Source organism: Accipiter gentilis, chromosome 10 (assembly GCF_929443795.1).
Source record: "Accipiter gentilis chromosome 10, bAccGen1.1, whole genome shotgun sequence".
NCBI classification, from domain to species: Eukaryota; Metazoa; Chordata; class Aves; order Accipitriformes; family Accipitridae; genus Astur; species Astur gentilis.
The window spans coordinates 10,265,167-10,285,264 of NC_064889.1; the positions used below are offsets into that span (position 1 = coordinate 10,265,167).

The 20,098-nt window shown below is 37.0% G+C and overlaps 1 protein-coding gene across 11 annotated transcripts in view; it reads right to left on the reverse strand.

The window, feature by feature from the left end:
* TCF12 (transcription factor 12) overlaps nt 1–20,098 on the reverse strand; it is a 175,686-nt gene that overhangs the window by 53,250 nt on the left and 102,338 nt on the right. For all 11 annotated transcript variants that reach the window (XM_049813453.1, XM_049813457.1, XM_049813456.1 and 8 more), the window contains 2 exons: nt 3,336–3,471; nt 240–292 (listed from right to left, as the gene is read on the reverse strand). In XM_049813453.1, coding sequence (XP_049669410.1) covers nt 240–292; nt 3,336–3,471 — 189 coding nt within the window. The remainder of the gene's footprint in view (nt 1–239; nt 293–3,335; nt 3,472–20,098) is intronic.

Below are 20,098 nucleotides of genomic sequence, written 5' to 3' on the forward strand. Positions count from 1 at the left end.
AGGGACAAGTGGGTAGGAGCATATGAGCAAGCTACAAATCACCGCTATGAAATCTAAAAATTCCACATCAAATGTGTATTCAGTCCTTCAGAACCACTCCCAATTATCTAGCCTAGCTGTTCATGTCCAGCAGATAGAATTCCTAATGCTAAAGTTAAGTACTTTGTATGTATGTCAGGTAAAGAGAGCACAATTTGAGCCCAATTTGTTTACTATAAGTAAAAAAATGTAGTACTTACAGAAGAAGGCAAACCAGGGGGCACCTTTCTTACTTTCTTTGTCTGTAGAGGATCTGTACACAGAAAAACAACATTTCATCAAGTATCTACATTACAGATGAGAAAGAATAAACAGCTAAGCTATACAGTTTTTTCTTTCCAAAATTGATTTCTTATTTTCCAGTTTCATGCATTTTTTATTCTGTGCCAATGACATTTGTTTTTCACATCAACAGAAGAATGTAACATACTGATGCTCTTCTCTAAAATAAAGCTTTGCTAAATAATTACTTTCAATTCTTTCCATAAGGAAAGCAGTCATTCCTAAGAACGCTAACACTGAAGGGTACACTGATGCCCCTACACACTTGCTAAGAAACAAAGTAAAATTTTGAGATATCTAAGGAGGAAAATTGATTAGTGAGAGAAATGCTATCCCTTTCTATGCTTCAGAGTAAAGATAGAACTATCAAAAAGGAATTCATGACATGGTGTAAATTTCTAGAGCTTTTAGACCATGGCAAGGTTGTAAATAAACAGCAAATCTACTGACCTAATTACTTAAGTAATAAAGGCAATATAACTAAAATTTGCATGTAATAGTAAAGTTGGAAGTATGATACGTGCTTCCTTCTACCAATAATTATTGTAAAATCACAAAAGTACCCAGCAATTTCACTACCTAAATCAAGAACCTGGCTGCTAATAGAATTAATCTGAATAGTATACACTTAAATTGGAAGTTAACTGATGTTCTGAAGATGAGTATCTGGTAAGATTACCAGTTCTACAGTTGACCAATTAAGTCTTCAATTAAAATACAAAATTCCTATTACTTTAATTCAGAACATTTAATCACTATTTTATTATACGGTATGACAAGATAAAGGCGAGATAAGGTGAGAATATCTGCTGGGTATCTTTACTCTGATCATTCCCCATAGGGCATGTTTGATATGAAAGTAAAAGGACTTCTCAAAAGATATTTACGCTGCACTCAAAGAGTTACCTGGAAGGGAACACTGGTTGGTGGTTTCAATGAACTTCAGTAGCAATTTTAAAGAGTGTTTGTTAAAATCCTGGTCAGGCAATGCCTTCTCAGGGATAAAATAGCCATAATTCCACTTTGCTTTAAATTCTCAGGCAGCAGTTTTGTAACATTTAAGTAGTCCATAAAAAAAAGTAAACATACTTTCTCAAGCCATTGGAAACATGACTCAAGATAAAAGTGCACTTCCTTTTCCTGGCATTTCTGGAAAAACATTTCCACAATTTTCTGACCACCACCTGCTATGTCCCAGGTTACAGTTCCCCAGATTCAGCCATGACAGAAAGAGGAATATCACACTGTTAACAGTTTGAACAGGTCTATATCCCTTGAGCTTCTCTTTCAAAGAATAAAATAAATAGGATTACTACTCTGAAAACACCACACAGCTTCATTTTGTTTGATTTAATAATATCTGGAACTTACCAAACTATATCTAGATTGCACAAGAAACTAACTTAATTATATATTCAAGTATATAATAAAAATCAGACAATCTCATTTAGGACTCTCCCTCAATGACTGCTTCATACCATAACCTTTCTGCCCACATCAGTATCACACTCTGTCCAGCACTCAAAGTCATGCTCTAACAGCCACCATTACTCAAAACCACAGCAGGCTACTGTTACAGTAGTTTCTCACTAAAATCGATTTAATGGGGCCTAAACTTAACAATGACAACAACAACGACTTAAAATAACTATTTAAAAACCCAACTCTTTTCTATTACAGTTCAAACACCCTTCCAAGCAGCAAACAATGTCACTGAACTTTCCTCATACTGTTCCTCTTCTGAAACAGATCTGAAGGCTGCTGTGTTTGTTTCTCATATTCTGAGGAAAATGAATACTTACAAATACATTTGTAAAGAATGACAACCCCTATTGAACAGCGGTTGTCTTGACAACAAGTTAAAAAGTTACACAAAAATGGTATTTTAAAATGCATACATACGTATATACACACACACATATATAGGTAAAGTTCCAAAGTCATATTTTTATAATTAAAGATTTAAAAAGCAGTTTCAAGCATGTTCAGGACTATTTTCATACCCAATGAGTTTGCAGTTCTAGTTAATACTAAAGTTACTTCAAGAAACAATTTGCATTTGATGAAGTATTATTCTGGGTAAAGTATGGTTTAAGTTATATGGTTCCAACAAACAAGATTTTATTATGGAATACAAGTGCTATACAGAATGAGGGGCATTAAAAGCCCAAACATATAACTAGAATAATCCTAATGACATAACATGCTACCATTGAAACACAGTAGCTTTTAAACTAGAATATCAGGTTGGAGTCCCTCTTTTTATATGAAAAAGATTTTTTGAAAACTTGCACACCAATTATTCGCAACAGTCTTACAGCAGAAATGATAGAACAGCTGGCTCATTCTTGATTCCCTAATTCAATAGAAAGTCTTCAGAGCTATGATATATTACCACTATGACCAAGTACTAAAATTCCATTTATCTCTAAGCATCTCCAGAATAAAATATTAATACTGTCATAGAATTATAATAATTTTTAAGCAAGTTCCTGCCTGCATATTTTGCAAGGTAGTTTGATTTTAGGATAAACTACTAGTCTCCAATTGCTAAGAACTTTAAAGGCATGTTGAACCAATTACAATGAACTATGTATTGCCCTCAATAAAGTTACTTTTAGCATATAAAAGGATAATTGTTTCCCCTTTGTGTCTTTCCTCTACTAAATAATGGTAATGACCTCAAGGTCAGGCATTTCCAGGAGTTAATGATGGCATGGGTTAAGGGCACTCAGCTGGTCATCAGCTCTTATCCATCTGTCATTATTGCTTTTGCAATTAAGAGCTTTATTGGAGTTTCTTGTTTGTTTTATAAGCAATACTGACCAGTGTTGAATCCAAACTAGCATCTCAGAGAAAACGTTAATAATTTCAGATTCTCTCTTATATAGTGGTTTGCTGTAATTTGAATTGCTCAGTACAGAGCAATCTCCAATCTATAAAAAGAACTGTCAAAGAAAAGTCTGCAGAAATGCATGTTGAGCAAAAGTTTAAAAACTGTCTATATTACTCACCAAGAGCTGGTGAGTCATGAAGTGGTCTTCGGCGTTGATTTGTACCAGAAAATGGGTAGTAGGGTGTTCCAGGTTTTCCTGAGGATGACAGCTGGCCTGGACTTCCAAGCCCCATATCTGACCGAAGCAGACTGGACTGCAAAACACACAGAAAAAAGTAAAATTAAGCTCTGTCATAACTTAGCTGTTAATATACCAGGCTAACAAACTATTAACCACACATACTGCTCTTGGCGTTTACAGGAATTTACTGGGCTTTCAGTGAAGGTCTTAGAGTTAAAAAAAAAAATGTTGACTTTTTAAAATGAGTATTCAGAGAATATACTATAGCATCAGAAAGGCAGAGCAAGTTTGGCTGTGAGCCTCCAAAAAAATATAACCATTTCAGTTTAAAACATCTGAAAGAATCAAGTCTTTCTTAAATTCTAAAGAAAAAACCCCATAATACTTTGTTTAGTTTGCAATGCAACACCTCTTCTATTACACAATAGAAACATAACTGATAAAAACTGCTAAGAGTTTATAGTATGACATTAGGTTTTAGCACATACTTAGAAATCCAGAATTACATTATATTCATAAAAGCATGGAATAATTGTCCAAAAGAATCAAATGCAGACAAAAAAGATAACAGATTAGATTAATGCACAGAACATAAAAAATTATGACATTTTAAAAACTTCAAACCAATGATGTAGTTGAACCCTAACCTTTTTGTTCCCTTTTCATGCAGTAAATACAAAAACATTCTAAACACTTAGCAAGTGCATTATTTATTGTTTGACCTCACATTATTTAGATTTCTTCTGTGAAACTGAAACGAATGTTGGTGATTTATGAGAATATAGGTTTTCCATGGTTGATACTATACTTAGCCTGGTTTTAGTCTGAAAAATCCCCAGACTTAGAGTGAAACCCACAGAACTGTTTGTACAGAAAACATAATGCTACCAGGCAATAAAAACACATTCACTGCCGCTTCACTCCTGGCTGTTGCATACAGCTTTCTTCATACAGCAGCACCCACTCTGTGTAAAACATAGCTAAAGACACTTTGCTTTTAATATTTGCAAAATCAGTGGTTTAGGGTCACCATGGAACCAGCAGCCTTCAGAAATAAGTGATTTGATTTCTTCATACTTGGTCATTACGTAGTGCAGTCTACCCGTTATAAAGGGGGTAAAGCATGGCTGTCAGATGGCAGGACAACAGTTATGCTTTGCCTACATTCAAACTGTGCTAACATTTCAATTGCCAAATGATGCTAACACAAAAACTGCTGATGGGATTAACTTTTATACCAAAAAGAATTCAAGGTGCCACCTAGCTAAAATTTCTCCTTCAGCCCCACTGCTCCCAAGCCAACTTTCCTCCTCCCCTCAGACTGCTCTCAACAAAGTTCATGCACACCCATGGGCTCCAGAGGTGATCAAAAAAGCACACTTGCAGACTGGATCATGGCAGGAACTGCTCTAGCGCTGTTGCTTTCTAGGACTGTAGCAGCTGACCGGAATATGCGCAGAGGCCACTGGTCCTGCTTCTCCTCACCTTTCCTTTTAATGCCTGAATACCCTCATTCATAAACAATTATTTTTTTTTAATACTGTAGATGATTCAAACTGGTTCTTTTGATGACTTGTGAAAGGTGAGGCTAATTCACATGGCTCTCAGTAAGGTCCTAAATCCCTTCTAACTTGTAATGCACTGGGATTAGCAGAAAATCCAGAGTTCATATTAAAAAAAAATATATGCCTTACAAATCTGTCACAAAGTTTGAAGAACAAAGTTAATGATGATTAAAAATGTTAAGGCAAAAAAATAAAGTTTCCTCTCAACTCAATTTCTTCATTCTTATTCTTACAATAAAATAGTATTTAAATCAGAATTGTTTATATAAAACTCATATTGAAATGAGAGACCCTTATAAGGAGTGAGGTGATCTTTAAACATAGTATACAGAAAAATATGGAAGGGGAGGGTGTAATCAGCTTATAGACTGTTTCAAGATTTCCTAATTCTGCCTTTAACAAACAGTTAAGAGTTTATTGTTCTGCAGAAAATATTACGATTATCAGAATATCTGGCTTACATAGTATAAGTCTGAATTTAGCAAAGATGCTATTCTAAACATTTATTAGAGTTTTAGTGGTGAACACTGTGCAGGAAACCTGGGCAATGTTTTGTGAAAAGCAGTTCCTCCGAACCAACACTGTCCAAAAGAAGAAAAGAAACCAATTCTGCACTTAGCCCGAGACTTGACCTTCAGCCCAAGAATACCCAGGACTGATGGAAAACTTCTAAGGAAAACTTCTTTACACAGCCCATGGGGAAAGGGAGGAAGTATTGTGATAGTTGTCACTTCAAGTAGCTGAAGCAAGGTCCCACTCACAGAATCCCAGAACTGCTGAGGCTGGCAGGGACCTCTGGAGGTCATCTAGACCAGCCCCTGCTCGCTCAGAGCAGCTGTCAAACACAATTAATAACTACATCCCATTCATGTTAAAGACAACCCTCCCTGCTCCCTCCCAGCATCTTCTGATCATCAGCAGTGATTTTGGAAATGCAACGGGAGCCATAAAGACACCTCCAAAAAAAGGGGTGGGAGGGTTCCTAGTCCCTCTGTTCCTCTATTCATTAAGGGGGAAGGGGAGACAAGATGAAAAAAAACCAAACAAAAAAAAAAACCAACAAAAAACAAACCAACCAAACAAAAAAAACCCCAAACCAAAAAAACACAACAAAACCAAACACCCCCAGAAACCAATCAGTGAAAACTCTTAAATTCACTTCTACCAAGCCATTCCAAAAGGCATGCGTCTATCTTTTCCAGACTTAATTTCCAACCTTCACGTCATGACATTTACCACTCTTGCTTTTGTCCTAAGCATTCCAGTTCTTGACGTTTTCACTGGACCCTGAATTTCAAAGCAGTGTGGCTACTACAACAACAACATAAAGTAAGTGTATAAGTAATATAATACATACCCAGTATGTACATACCCAAGCTATGCAACACACTCCAAAGAAGTTTCCTGATCTAGATTGTGCTTGGGTAAGAATTCGTTATTTAAAAAAAAAAAAAAAAAAAAGGGGGTGGGGGGTGTGGGGGGGGTGTGGGGGGGTGGGAACCCACCAAAACCCCCCCAAACCTCTTCCACCATTCCCACAATTGAATGAAGCATCTGTTTAAAATTTTATAATTGTTCCTCAGTCTTCCAAAAGAAAATAAAAATAGATGTCATTAGTTCAGCTTATTGATTTTTCTGCCTGTCTGAACCAATTGAGAAGCAATATTGATTAGGACTGATCCTTTCCTCAGGGCACCTGATAAAGGAAGGAATACAAAAATACCACTGAGGATAGCAAAAAACCTTTGTATTATCAGCACCAAGCTTCTCCTGACTAAGTGCCCAAGGTCCCTGCACAGAGGCAGATCACTTACATACATAGTTTGCAGCATTCTCCACAGAGAACATTCATGCTCACTCCGAACCTCATCTGCCAAGCACGGATCCAATTACTAAAGAATAATCAATGACTGGTTATTCTCCTGAATGCTACCAAGTCCTGTCTGCATTACGATTATAAATAAACAGGCATCACCCTCAAAAATTTGCCTCTTTGGATTTTATAAGGCATATTTCCAGCTTCAAGATAAACAAGAATTTATTTAAAGCAGTATTTTCCCTAAGGAATGTGTGTTTAATAACCAGCCTTAGGGGAAAAAAAAAAAGGGGGGGGGGGGGATAAAAGGCTTTTATTACAATCAACTAAGAACACAGCAAGCCTGATTCCAAAGAAAACAGAGAAAGAGGTAAACATGACTGCTTAACTTTTCTAATTTATCCCTTTCAGCAAAACCAAGAAAAAGTTTTGACAGCCTCAGGGGAAATGACATGGCCTTACCCCAAAAATAAAGGCTTTTACAAGGGCCACTATGTAGACAAATGCTTTAAAGGGGTCATTTTCCTAAAAAGTATTACCATAAAAATGAAATGCAGGGGAGTCATCCATTCAAACATTGCAACGGTGAGGTGAGGGGGGAAAAGAATTGAATCATATCTACATGGAGGCGGTGGTGGTGGTGTATTTATGCACCCTTGTCACAGAAAACAAGTAACTTCGTATTGCAGCTGCACTTACGTGCACACAAAGTTAGCTTCCATTCAACCTAACAAGCTAATCAACCATTTGCTTAAATCAAAATGGTATGCCTGAGATAAAAAAAAGCTCCTTACTCAACATATTTTAATTTATTTTTTTTAAATTGATTCTTTCAAAGAATTTGAGCATAGAAGTAAGAAAAAGTTTGACTACTTTGGAAGTTTTCTCTTCCCCAGCCCAACTCCATCAATCTTCAGAATCCCAAAGATACAACTTGGTGCCAAAATACTGCTCTGCCTTCAATGAACTTCTACGACACCAGTCAGCAGAATTCTAGGATGTTGGTAAATGCGTCTTTGATTTTCTTACTTTGATATAAAAAAAGAAACGTGGACAAGTAAAGGCCTACAGATGTCATTATGTAATATTCCTTGCAGCTCTCCAGCATTTAGGCTATATGTAGATAGGAAAGCCAAGCTATCCTGCAAACTACACAAACATTTTTAACAAACACACTCCATACATTACATTATCATGTATAAGGTTTTACCTTTCCAAAAATGTATTTGGTTAGGTAGTTAGCCTTGTCTTTCTTTGTCTAAATCTCATTCACATCCATTTTTTTACAGGCAAACATATTAGCAAACACTTCAAGAACTCAGATTTTTCTACTGTAGCCATAGCCAAATTATGCAATAGTTTCATCCAAATACAACTGTATGCCTTTACATCATTCATTTTCTGTCAAAAGAATAATATTGTTGAGAATAAAAGCATTAGCCCATTATATGCAACTGATTATGACAGAGCCATTGTGCTGGCATAATAAAGGGAGGCTGCTTTGGCAGTGAAATGAGAACTGCAACTTACCAACTGCAAACTTAGATCTTGAAACTGCCCCCGTCCCCCGTCCCTGTCCCCCCAGTAAATTAGTCAACTAGATTTTATTTTTCCTCGCTTTTTTGCATTAGCTTCCTTTTCAAAAGGTTTATGCTTTGAGTCCCAGTAGTCAGGCTGTCCCTATTTAAGGCAGGAAAACAGTCTAAATTTAACAAAAAAACCCCAACAAACAAACAAAAGACAGAAAAAACTTGAGTGTTTAGCTAAAATTTGTGAGCTTAGATACATTATTTTGTAAAAGTAAAGTAACACAAAAGCACTCATCTCAATGAGATCCCTCCATTATCCCACCACACAGTCATAGACAAATTCAACTTGGCATTTCTCTATTTCTCAGAATTACATAGAGCACGTAATAAGTGCATTCCGTGCCCTACTGTAAACTTGAAATGCTTCATTGAGTAGAGCAAAAGTTTCACGTACATGTCTTTTTATTCAGTGAGCCATTTGGGTGACTTAAAGCATGTATATAACATGTCTTAATACCTCACATCTTGCCTTATAGATAAACTTGACAATTTGCATGAACTAGTTTAAAAGAACGTAACAAAATGGAAAGTCAAACTCTGCTAAACTTGCAAAATCCCCCAGTTCAGTTGTGTATGTTTTACTGTGATTTCAAAGGAAAACCTACTACAAAATTAAAACATTAACAAATAATTCCTCTGTGAGATACTACTACAGTACAGAGGTTTGGGCTGCACAAACACCCCTCACCTGAGTTCCAGATCATGCAGTTTAAGCCAAAAATATAACCAAAATATGAAGTGTTAAATTTCACTTTACTCAAGTCTCCAATCTTTAGAAACTGTAATAAATATGCACTCTAAAATAGTAGCTGAATTTGGAAAAAACACTGACATATGATGTAAATCCATTTTAAATTTAAATTCAGAGATATGTTTGCAATTATCAGCATGTTGTTAAAGAATCTCATCCTGAGAATATCATCAAATAGTAATGTGAAATACAGTGTCACCATTTTGAGAACAAAGGGACCCTGAATGAGTAATCAATAGCAACTGGCAGAAAATGAGGCATTAATTATGATCCTCTCTAGTGTTTTGTCTCAAACAAGGTTTCATTAAATATATTGTGCTAACCTGTACATCTTCAAGCCATTACCAATAGATTTGATCAGATACATTTTTGGTCCATTTCAGGAGGAGGAAAATATCAGAATTAAAAAACCCCAAAACAACATCTGAAGTGTTATATGATAAATTGAGCATTTTTTCTTGATCAATTTAAAGGAAATCAGGGGTTGCTAATAAAACATCTCAGGAGAAGATCCTCTAACAACATGCTGATAATTGCAAACATATTCCTCATTTAAAAAAAATACTCAGATCTTATAATCTCAATGTAGTCTCTTGAAAATTTAATTATCATCTCCTATACCTAAAAGTATCATGCAGGTTTGAGAAGATAATGACAGTCATCCATCAACTGCATCCTGCCAGTGTAATCAGGCTAATCTAGCTCACTGGAGTAAAAACCAGCTACCTAGGGTACTAAATACTGAAGTGATGCAATATCATAAACAAAATAACAGACATTTAGGTTTACTGTCTTCCCAATTAATGTTAACACTCAAAAATATCAAAGTATCGATATATTCTCTTTTTACATCAAAGCTTTTCTGGATAACAAAGGGCTGCTTATTCAATATGTATACCTAAGCAGAATCTGCTACTATGGATAATTCTGTTTATGTGTAAATATACTGAGACTGAGCATAGGGACAGAGGAGAGAGAAGGAAGAAGTTTATTCAGAATTCCATCTAGGTATTTTTAAGCAGTGGGAGGAGTAAAGATTAAATGTGAAGGGAAGGAAACATTTTGTATTCCTTCTGCATCTAAGTGGCTTTAAAGCACCCGATTAATACAAATATTTTGAATGACTCCCTTCTCTTTTGCAATAGTGGCCTCCCTACACTGATACCGCATATTGGCAAGACTACAAATTCTGTCTTACAGTTCCAAAAGCGGCACCCTGCTGATGTTGGTGTCCAATCCCCGAGGTTATGCTGGCTCAGCTTGTCTTCGCTCATCCCCCCGGGCAAGGTATTTTTTCATTGCTGACTGAATTCTAGGAAAGCATTACTAAGCATTGTGATTACAGGTCAGACTCGCCTCCCTTTGCCTTTGAATCTTTTCACTACATTATGAAAACGGTAGTTTGAACAGCTTCCTTACTGTGATTATTATACAAAAGCAGAAGATTTGCAAAGAACTGGAAAATGTCAGAAGAGAGGCAGCTGAGGGGTTATTCATCTACTTTTAAAATTTTTTGGTACCAGCCTTCCTGCTTTTCTCTCTGATCACAAGATAGGAGCATGAGAAGACAACATTATAGTAAAAGATTTTATGCTGAATCTTATTTACAGAAGTCAGGCTATAAAGGATATTATAAAGCTCAAACTATCCTTGCATCTGCTTCTCCCTCTGCATCTTCAGCAAAATGATTTCAAAAGATTTCAGACCATTAGTAGAATGTTTCATGTATATGGTATGAAAGCTGTGCATCTCCTCTCCCACACAACCAAGAGAAAAATCTCACTTGCTCTAAGCACCAAGTCAGAAAACATGTAACATAATAAAGGTTCAAAAACTATCATTAATATAGCAACCAGATAATTGTTAGGACTTAACATGGAAGACATGATCAAGTGAAAGCTAAGTCCAATACTAAGGTGCTAGTAAATGGATAGACAAGTCTGGTAAGTATCTTAGGCTACAATCCCCCTCCCCTTAATAAATGTTATCCTTCTCTCCCTCTATTTTCTATAGAAATCTGTGCCATCAGGAACACTATCATCTTAAAAAGCACTCCACAACACAACTGAAACCAACGCAAGTTGGATGGTTTAGTTCCATGGAAGAGGAATCAAAATGGCTCATCTGTCTTGTGTTTCTTTCCATCCACTGACTATCCGCTCCAGCTACAGTCTCTCCTAGCCCATCCCAGGCAGCAAATGCTAAGTAACAGGCTGCTTACACCACTCATCTTCCCCTTCCCAATTCTACTCAAGGCCTCTATTCATCTTGAAAGCAGTTACTGTGCAGATGCAAAGTTTGGGAAGGGACTTCATCTCCCTGTGAAGTAAGAAAGGAGGGCAAAATGGTGGCTCAACATGCTAGAGTAGTTACACACAAGAGGAATAAATACTTCAAGAAAATCCAAAGGGCAATCCAGCATATTCAAACAGACAGGTACGGCTGGGAGAAGAGAACTGAGCTAATCTTTTCCCCATCCTCCATTTATACCATAAATTTGTAATTGCAAAGTACCCAGCTCTGAGGCAGTAAGATTAGCTGGAGACAACAGTAACTGGCCAAAGAAATTTTATCTGCACTCCATGGTGTAACATGCTTTTTACTTCCTTATGCAGCAATGTGTGAGATACTATATATATTGATTTACAGGATATTTATTACCTTAAATACAATCAAACACAATCAAAAATTAAAAGGAAGCAAGAAAATTTGCCAATCCTAAATAATGTGAGAAAGAGAAGGGCAAAGACAAGTAACAGTTTGTCTGCTTAAGACATTCAAAATGATTCTTTGCAGGGCTGCTCCCCTTTTATAAATAGCATCCCTCCCCTAACTATAACTAATTCCTAACACCTGCTACCCACTTCATTCCGGGGGGATGTCTTCCCTGATTAACTTCAGGTGGTCACCTCCAGCTCTGAAAAGAGAAATCTAGCCTCTGCCCAGTACATTTTTACTTTCTAAAAAGGTTCTGCAGGCTCCTTATCTGCTGAGACAGGATATATTTTCCCAATAGCACAGTAAGTAATTAACTTCTAATAAATCATAATCAAGAGAAAGTTAATATTGCTCGCTTTTACTTGAGAAGGAAAATGAAGCAAAATAAAATCAAGTTTGGACATTCCATCTGCCCTTAAACTATGTATCCCCCTCCCTATTCCAACCTTTTAAGATGGTATCAGCTGGTAGAATCCAGTCAGCTGCTTCAGTTAACATTGTGTCACCCTTTCCTTCAGAAGCTGTGTTTCTTAGAGATTGATAGCTCAGCTGTAAAAATCTGCTTTGGGGAGACACCTGATATCAAAGGTGTCAGAGAAGAGGAGATTAAAAAGAGAAAATTTACAAAATAAAATCAGTTTGTCAGCTTTACAGTTATATTGGTATTAAAAACCCCACAGATGTATAAGCCTTAAAAATTTTTGTACTTCCATAACTCAGTATTACTTGGATTTAAATAGACATTATGTTCTGTACACTGTTTCTAAAACTATGTGAGGAAGGAAGAAAAGCAACTGGTACCACTGCTTGTAGTATTTTCTAAGGCCCCACAGATAAGAAAGGTCCAGAATATCATGTATTTTTCTGCCTCATTGGAAAGATCCATCTAAAGCATCTTCAAACATACTGCCAGCAGTGAGCAGGAAGAGCTTTCTTGTTGCTGTTGAATAGATACAGTAGTTTAAAAAAAATAAAATCAAAACCCTAAACTTGTGGGTCCATAGCTGATGCAATCTGACATCTTTTATTAGTACCAAAGTAAATTCTAAATTTTTTTTTTTAAGTACAAAAAGGTAGGCCTTCTATAGCACCTATTTTTTTTATAATTACCATGTTTAAAGTATGCATATTTTTCCTTATTGTACACAATAATATTGAAGCGTATATTCTCTCTATATATGGTTTGTTTTTTGGTTTTTTTTCCTAAAGATCTAATTTATAAACTTGGAAGTCTTAAAAAAACAACAAACAAACCAACACACACCCCCTCCAAAAAAACCCGAACTACCAAACAAAAAAACAAGCCTGAAGGGATCTGAGCCACACTAGCTACAAGGTTTAGCCTAACATTCTCCAGAGAGAATTACCCAAGCTTTAGCATCCCTTTTGCCACAATATTACTTCCTCTACTGTCTACCACCTAGGTGTGGTCTAAATATGCCTATTTTCAATCATTCCTAAGACAAGCTATTTACATTTTTCTATTAATTTAAACCCTTTCATTAGTCCCCTCTCCTCCCCTTTTTTAAAAAAATATTTCAATAACAGTACAATATCGTAGGAGCAGATGGCACATCCTCAACACAGAATAACTGTCCAATCATTTCTCTCAAGGAAGCCAAGCATGGATAGAAGTCTTAGAGACAAGCAATAAAAAAAAAGTTTCAGGGTATGAACAGAATTCCTACAGGAAGAAATGAAAACTGCAGAACTCTGAATGTGTGCAAGAGTGCTTGCATATGCAAACTTCAGACATACACCAGGTTACCCAAGAAAAAAGTATGAAGTACTCACTGGCCCTGCAAAGAAACACTTAATACATATGTTCAACACAGCTGTCCATTGCTGCTTTCATCTTCCAGCAAGACATCTAGTGCTCACTATTCTTTGACATATAATGCCACAATAAAGCATGTTAGTAGTGGTCTAACACAATAGCCCTTGTAATGAATTGTTAAAAATTTAGCATAGAAGCAACTGCAGAGACATGCTGTCATGCTGCTATTCGGGGGCTATAACTGCAGATCAAGAAAGACTTGTTTGGAAGCCTCCATACACATTTAAAGAACAACCACGTTTTAAAATGAGATGTGCTACAAATACCCTTTTCTTCTTTGATTCACATATTTTAAGTAACATCTCAGCTGTCAGATACCACTGAAACTACTCTATCTCATTATTCACAATCACTCATTTCTTTCACTCTTGGCACTTCCAAGTTTTTTGTTCTTACAAAGCATGTGCAGATGTATATGTGAATACAGATTTCATGTATACATGAAATACATGTAAAAACATGTATTTAGCAAACATAATCCATAGCTCCTTCCTGCATTCATTTTTCATACTGTTCTTTGCTTTTCCAATTTCGTCAGTAAATCTCATTTCTGTTTCCCACATATGAATTTATACTCTTACCTCCTAACATTCACATTTTTGTCTGTATGCTTATTCTTCCAGCTGTTTAATGTTACCTGATGCTTTAATCTTCTCCATTATAATATATACACATTATGATTTTATAGTTTATGAACATATTAAAAATACTTTTAAGTTGGTGCTATTCAGTTCTATTAATTTTTCTCTATCAGCAAGCTGGTATCTACATCCTACTATGGACACTTGTTTTCACTCTTGCTGGCATATTCCTCACCACCTCACCTGTAAGACAAAAAAGTTGCAATTTTTGCCTATGCATAGTATGAGTGAGCTTTTATGTTCTCCCTAGACATCTCAGATTTCTGGAGTCCTACTCTTATTACACTTCTTGAATCTGTGAGATGGCTGTTAGAAGGCGTGTGCTCTGAGATACTATTTTCCCCAGCACTACAGGATTGTTCTTTAGATTTGCATTCTGCTCAAACTGCTTTAAAGTTTTTTTAAATTTGAAAGAGGCAAACCACTGACTACGCAAAGTAACATATACTTGCAAACATTTCTTTTGCCAAAATGATCATCTGTTAAATTGCCCAAGAAATTGGTGCTAAAGGCATTTTTGGGGTTTATTTCGAAGTTCTTATAGTGTATTTTTTTTGCACAAAAATAAAACGAACTTTTTAGACTGTGAAGGATGTAACAGCTAATAAATACAGTTTTTCATGCTTGTAAACTCATTCTTTAATACATTCCTAAATTTGCAGACAAGATGCAAACCTTCATAAAGTTCCACATTAAATTGTGAAGAAAGTTGTTCCTAAGTCAAGAAAGAAAGGTAGATCACAAATTTTTGCTAAAAAGCCAACAGTGTAAATTCCCATTGCTCTATACCTATATTGTATTAAATTCTGTAATATTTTTCAGCACAAGTGAGTCAGGCATATACAAATCTAGCATTCTCTGACTGGCAACCAGATGAGGAGAATGTTTATGTATTGAGTCATAGCAAAAGTGGAAGATGGATGAATTTGTTCCAACTTACTTCAACAATCAGGGAGACGTCAGCTAATTTTTTCTCCAAGGTACTACCCAAGTAACAGCATACATTTAAAGTAATTTAAGAAACTCAAAACATGCTCTGAAGATGCACAAAGGCCACTACATCTGTCTTAATATTCCAGTGAAGCATATTTTTTTCCTGGTAAAGAAGAAATTGGGAAATCCTGTAAATTTTTCTGAAATTATGTTTTAATATGTTTACTTTAAGTATATTCCTATAAGGAGCACTAAGTATGGTGCTAATGTGCATAAAATGCTGCTGTCACACTGCAAAATTCAGGCTAATTCAATAACGCCTGATGTGCCTTACATCATGTTGCAATGATGCAATAATATGCTGCTAAATGAGTCACCTCACATTAGCTTCATAGCAATAGCAGAGCTGATGGCTATTGAAGGGAAGATGGTGTAGCAGTATTACTGGAAACACTGATGGACCAGCTTTCTATTGGAAGTTTTTTCTTCATTAAAAAAAAAAGATTCTGAAGCAGCCTTATTTCTTACCAATATGCACAAAACTTAAATAATAATAGTGGCATAAATGAGTTTAAAATTCTTCTGCCACTACTAAATACAATATATATAGTATACACAGTATCATATAAATTCTTCACGTGATCTCTATGTAGTAATATATATCTCATACTGCATGAAATATAGTAGCATATGTATATATACCATGTACTATATAGAGTAGTATATATTTTGCAGTAGTATATATATTATGCAGTATTATATATATAATTTTACATGGACTAAGTTAAATGTATTTAGTAAATATAACCCATAGCTCCTTCCAGCATTCATGTATTCTACAGATCTATCATCAATTAAACTTTTTTCTAAATGGATTTTATAACATTTAAAGTGTACCATCATCATATAGAACATACAGATTAGAGAGTTAGAAAAATAGGGTAAATTAAGATACGTCTCTTTATAGAAAGGTTAGACTTCAAACAAAACCTGGTGAATACGTCTTCAGTTCTTGCCTAACATCCATTACATTTAGCACTCAATTTTATCTCCTTTCTCGTGCATGGGATAGTATGCAGACTTGAAATTATGATGAAGGGAAGGTAAATGTGTTATCTCCACATGTCAAAAAATAACATCTATTTTTCATGCATGATTGTTTAGAATTAAAACAGAATATTTAGGGAACAGTCACAAATAATTTACTATCTTCAGCCTACTAATGCCAGTGGGGAGAGACAGACTTTGCCAGGCACATGAGAACAAGCACTGTTAGGCTAAAGGTGTATCCCCCTCTCTCTACGCCAATTAGCTGGGGCACTTACAGGCTGATGGGGATAAAGTTAGCTTCTGTGAAGACCCACACAAACAATTAGAAGAATTAGTCTAACAGCCACACATGTATTGCACATTTATCTCAATTTCACTTTGAAAATACCACAGATTCCTGGCTTTCTTAGAGCTCAGACCTGTCAAAGCAATGTGCAGTGACAGCTGGGTACCTTTTTGATGATACTGAAAATAGGAGTCATACATTCAGTATCTGAAGACTAATCTCATTTCTTTTACAGAAGCTACAGTTCTCAGTATTAAATTACACAAATGTGAAGAAAACCCTTTTTACTACAAGAAGCCTTCTGAAAACTTAATCTATGTCTGATTTAAGATTTGTGAAAAGATGCCCTTCCCAAATCTGCTATTACACAGCCAACAGGAATGGTGGAATCCCACACAAAAATCACAAACACATACACCCCCCACACACTCCAATTCAAAGACAGAAGTAGAGATGTTGTGTCAAACCATGTAGCATTGCATTTCATTCTGATAGCAAAATATAGTTTTTACATTTCTTCTAAAAGCTGTTGATTCTTTGTTCAGGTAAAAGTTTTTGATATTCATCTAAACCAGCTCTGCATAAGCCTCTACTTGTCATCTTACCCATCCATTTAGAGTCTATATACTATATGAACATCAGAGAGAAAAAAAAGGCAGTAAGAGTTGGAAAGGTGCAGAATATAGTGAAGACCTGTCAGAACGAGGAGTATGCAGTAAAGCACAAATAAAGCCGAAAAAGGAAGAGGATTCAGAACTTTATTGCAAAGCACTAGACAAGCACAGGTTTTAATGTAGCACACATACACCATTAACCTCATTAACACTAAACCACATAAAAAACTGTATTGGTTTTGTTTGGCAAGGTTTTGGTAGCGGGGGGGGTTACAGGGGTGGCTTCTGTAAGAAACTGCTGGAAGCTTCCCCTGTGTTCGAGAGAGAGCGAGCCCATATTAGCCGGCTCTGAGACGGACCCGCCGCCGGCCAAGGCCGAGCCAATCAGTGATAGTGGTAACGCCTCTCTGATAACATTTTTAAGAAGGAAAAAAGTTGGGACGGAAAGAAACTGCCGCCGGAGTGAGGAGTGAGAACATGTAAGAGAAACAAGCCTGCGGACACCAAGGTCAGTGAAGAAGGAGGGGGAGGAGATGCTCCAGGCGCCGGAGCGAAGATTCCCCTGCAGCCCGTGGTGAAGACCCTGGTGAGGCAGGCTGTCCCCCTGCAGTCCAGGGAGGTCCACGGTGGAGCAGATATCCACCTGTAGCCCGTGGAGGACCCCACGCCGGAGCAGGTAGGTTCCCGAAGGAGGCTGTGACCCCGTGGGAACCCCGCGCTGGAGCAGGATCCTGGCAGGACCTGCGGATCTGTGGAGAGAGGAGCCCACGGAGCAGGTTTTCTGGCAGGACTTGTGACCCCGTGGGGGACCCGCGCTGGAGCAGTGTGCTCCTGAAGGACTGCACACCGTGGAATGGACCCATGCTGGAGCAGTTTGGGAAGAACTGCAGTCCGTGGGAATGGCCCACGTTGGAGGAGTTCGTGGAGGACTGTCTCCCGTGGGTGGGACCCCACGCTGGAGCAGGGGAAGAGTGTGATCAGCCCTCGTCCTGAGGAGGTGAAGCGGCAGAAGATAACGTGTGATGACCATAAACCCCATCCCTGTCCCCCTGTGCCGCTGGGGGGGCTTGGTGATGAAATCCGGGAGGGTAGTTGTGCCCGGGAAGAAGGGAGGGGTGGTGGGAAGGTGTTCTGAGATTTCATTTTATTTCTCATTACCTTGCTCTGGTTGATTTGTAATAAATCGAGTTAATTTTGCAAACTGAGTCTGTTTTGCCCGTAACGGTAATAGTGAATGATCTCTCCTGTCCTTATCTCGACCCGCGAGCCTTTTGTTATATTTTCTCTCCCCTATCCAGCTGAGGATGGGGGAGTGATAGAACGGCTTTGGTGGGCACCTGGTGTTCAGCCAGGGTCAACCCATCACAAAAACACAGCTTAAGACAAATGCAACAACCTTATTCAACACTGTTACTTGCATGAATGGGCCCAGTGCAAAGTGCTATACTCTAAGATGCTCCTTTTTGGCTTGCTTAAAACACCTGATGGAAATAAAATCTGAAAGTATGCACTACCTCTTTGGTAAAGTATTAATAAATTACTTGTATTTACATTCTCGTGACTATATGTTATACCTGAATCATATTTCTTAGTTGCTTAGATTTTTAAGCTACATTGAAAATCAATGACACTTAAACTCCTACAGCCTAAATATAAAGCCTGTAGGTAGCTAACAGTCCATACAAATCACTGCTTAAATAATTTTCTATAAAGGGTGAGAAGTGACAGTAAGAGTCTTAAACATTTCAGTTGATAGTGGTCTTAAAAATTTTCATTCCAGCCCTCTGTAAGCTTAATAGGAAGTAAAAATTAAAACTCGTCACACATCCACACCAGGTCATTAATGCCATTTACCCCAATGACATATGGAAAGAACTTTGGTAAGAGAAGAACAGGTTAGAGAGTATTTGGAGAAGCTAGGTATTTTCAATTCATCTGTACCCAATAAGATACTCAGAAGACTGGCTCTTGCCATTCGTACAATTTCAGAAACCTTAGCCACTGTTTTTGAAAACTCATGGTTCGGAGAGAGTGCGGAGACTACAAACAAATGAGGTTTGGTTTGTTTGTTTCAGGGAGGAACAAAAGCAGTGGCTTGTAATTGCTCAACATATTAAATTTCTTTTTTTTGGAAGAATGCTGGAAAAATAGGCTGCAAATGCCAGAAGGTAACAAAGAAGTGATATGTATTGAGCTGGAATAAACTACATAAAACCAATATCTCACTTCCTTCTCAGCATAAGAGGTGTTTTAATAAGGCTTTTACTACTTTCACAGGTGAACTAAGGAACCAAGGACAACTAAAACTACTGCTGAATACAGAGCATAGCTGTTGAAAAACAGTAGCTAAGAGTTCATGATCAAAACTGGCTGAACGTATTAACTGAGACTTTGCAGGCATCTGTTTTGGGCATCATTCCACCTCTAAATTAGTGACTTGGATGAAAAATGAAGACCACATTTACTAAATTCACAAAGCAACCCAGAAGGATCTACAAATGCAGTGCAAGCCTGGAATTGAAAACTGCACTGAAATATGTGTTAAAAAGTAAATAACATTTTTGCATACGGAACCTGTTAACTGAAAAATGTAGGCTGAGGAATGACAAGCTGGCCAGCATCACCATAACAAGGTATCGGGAAATTTTAGACCATCACCAATCAAACAAGTATCAAAGATTAGATATTTTTTATGAAAAAAGGCAAATACCACATGGCAAAAAATTAACAGTGTTGCCAGAAAGATCCAGGAAATTTCTTTTTGCTATAATGGTAGGGCCTTAGATGAGGTACTTTACCTAGTTTAAAACACTGGAATTCCCTCAGGTTGTGAACCTACTGGAGAACATCTAGAGCAGAGCATAAGCTTTTCTACCAATATTTCAATCTGAGATAGACCC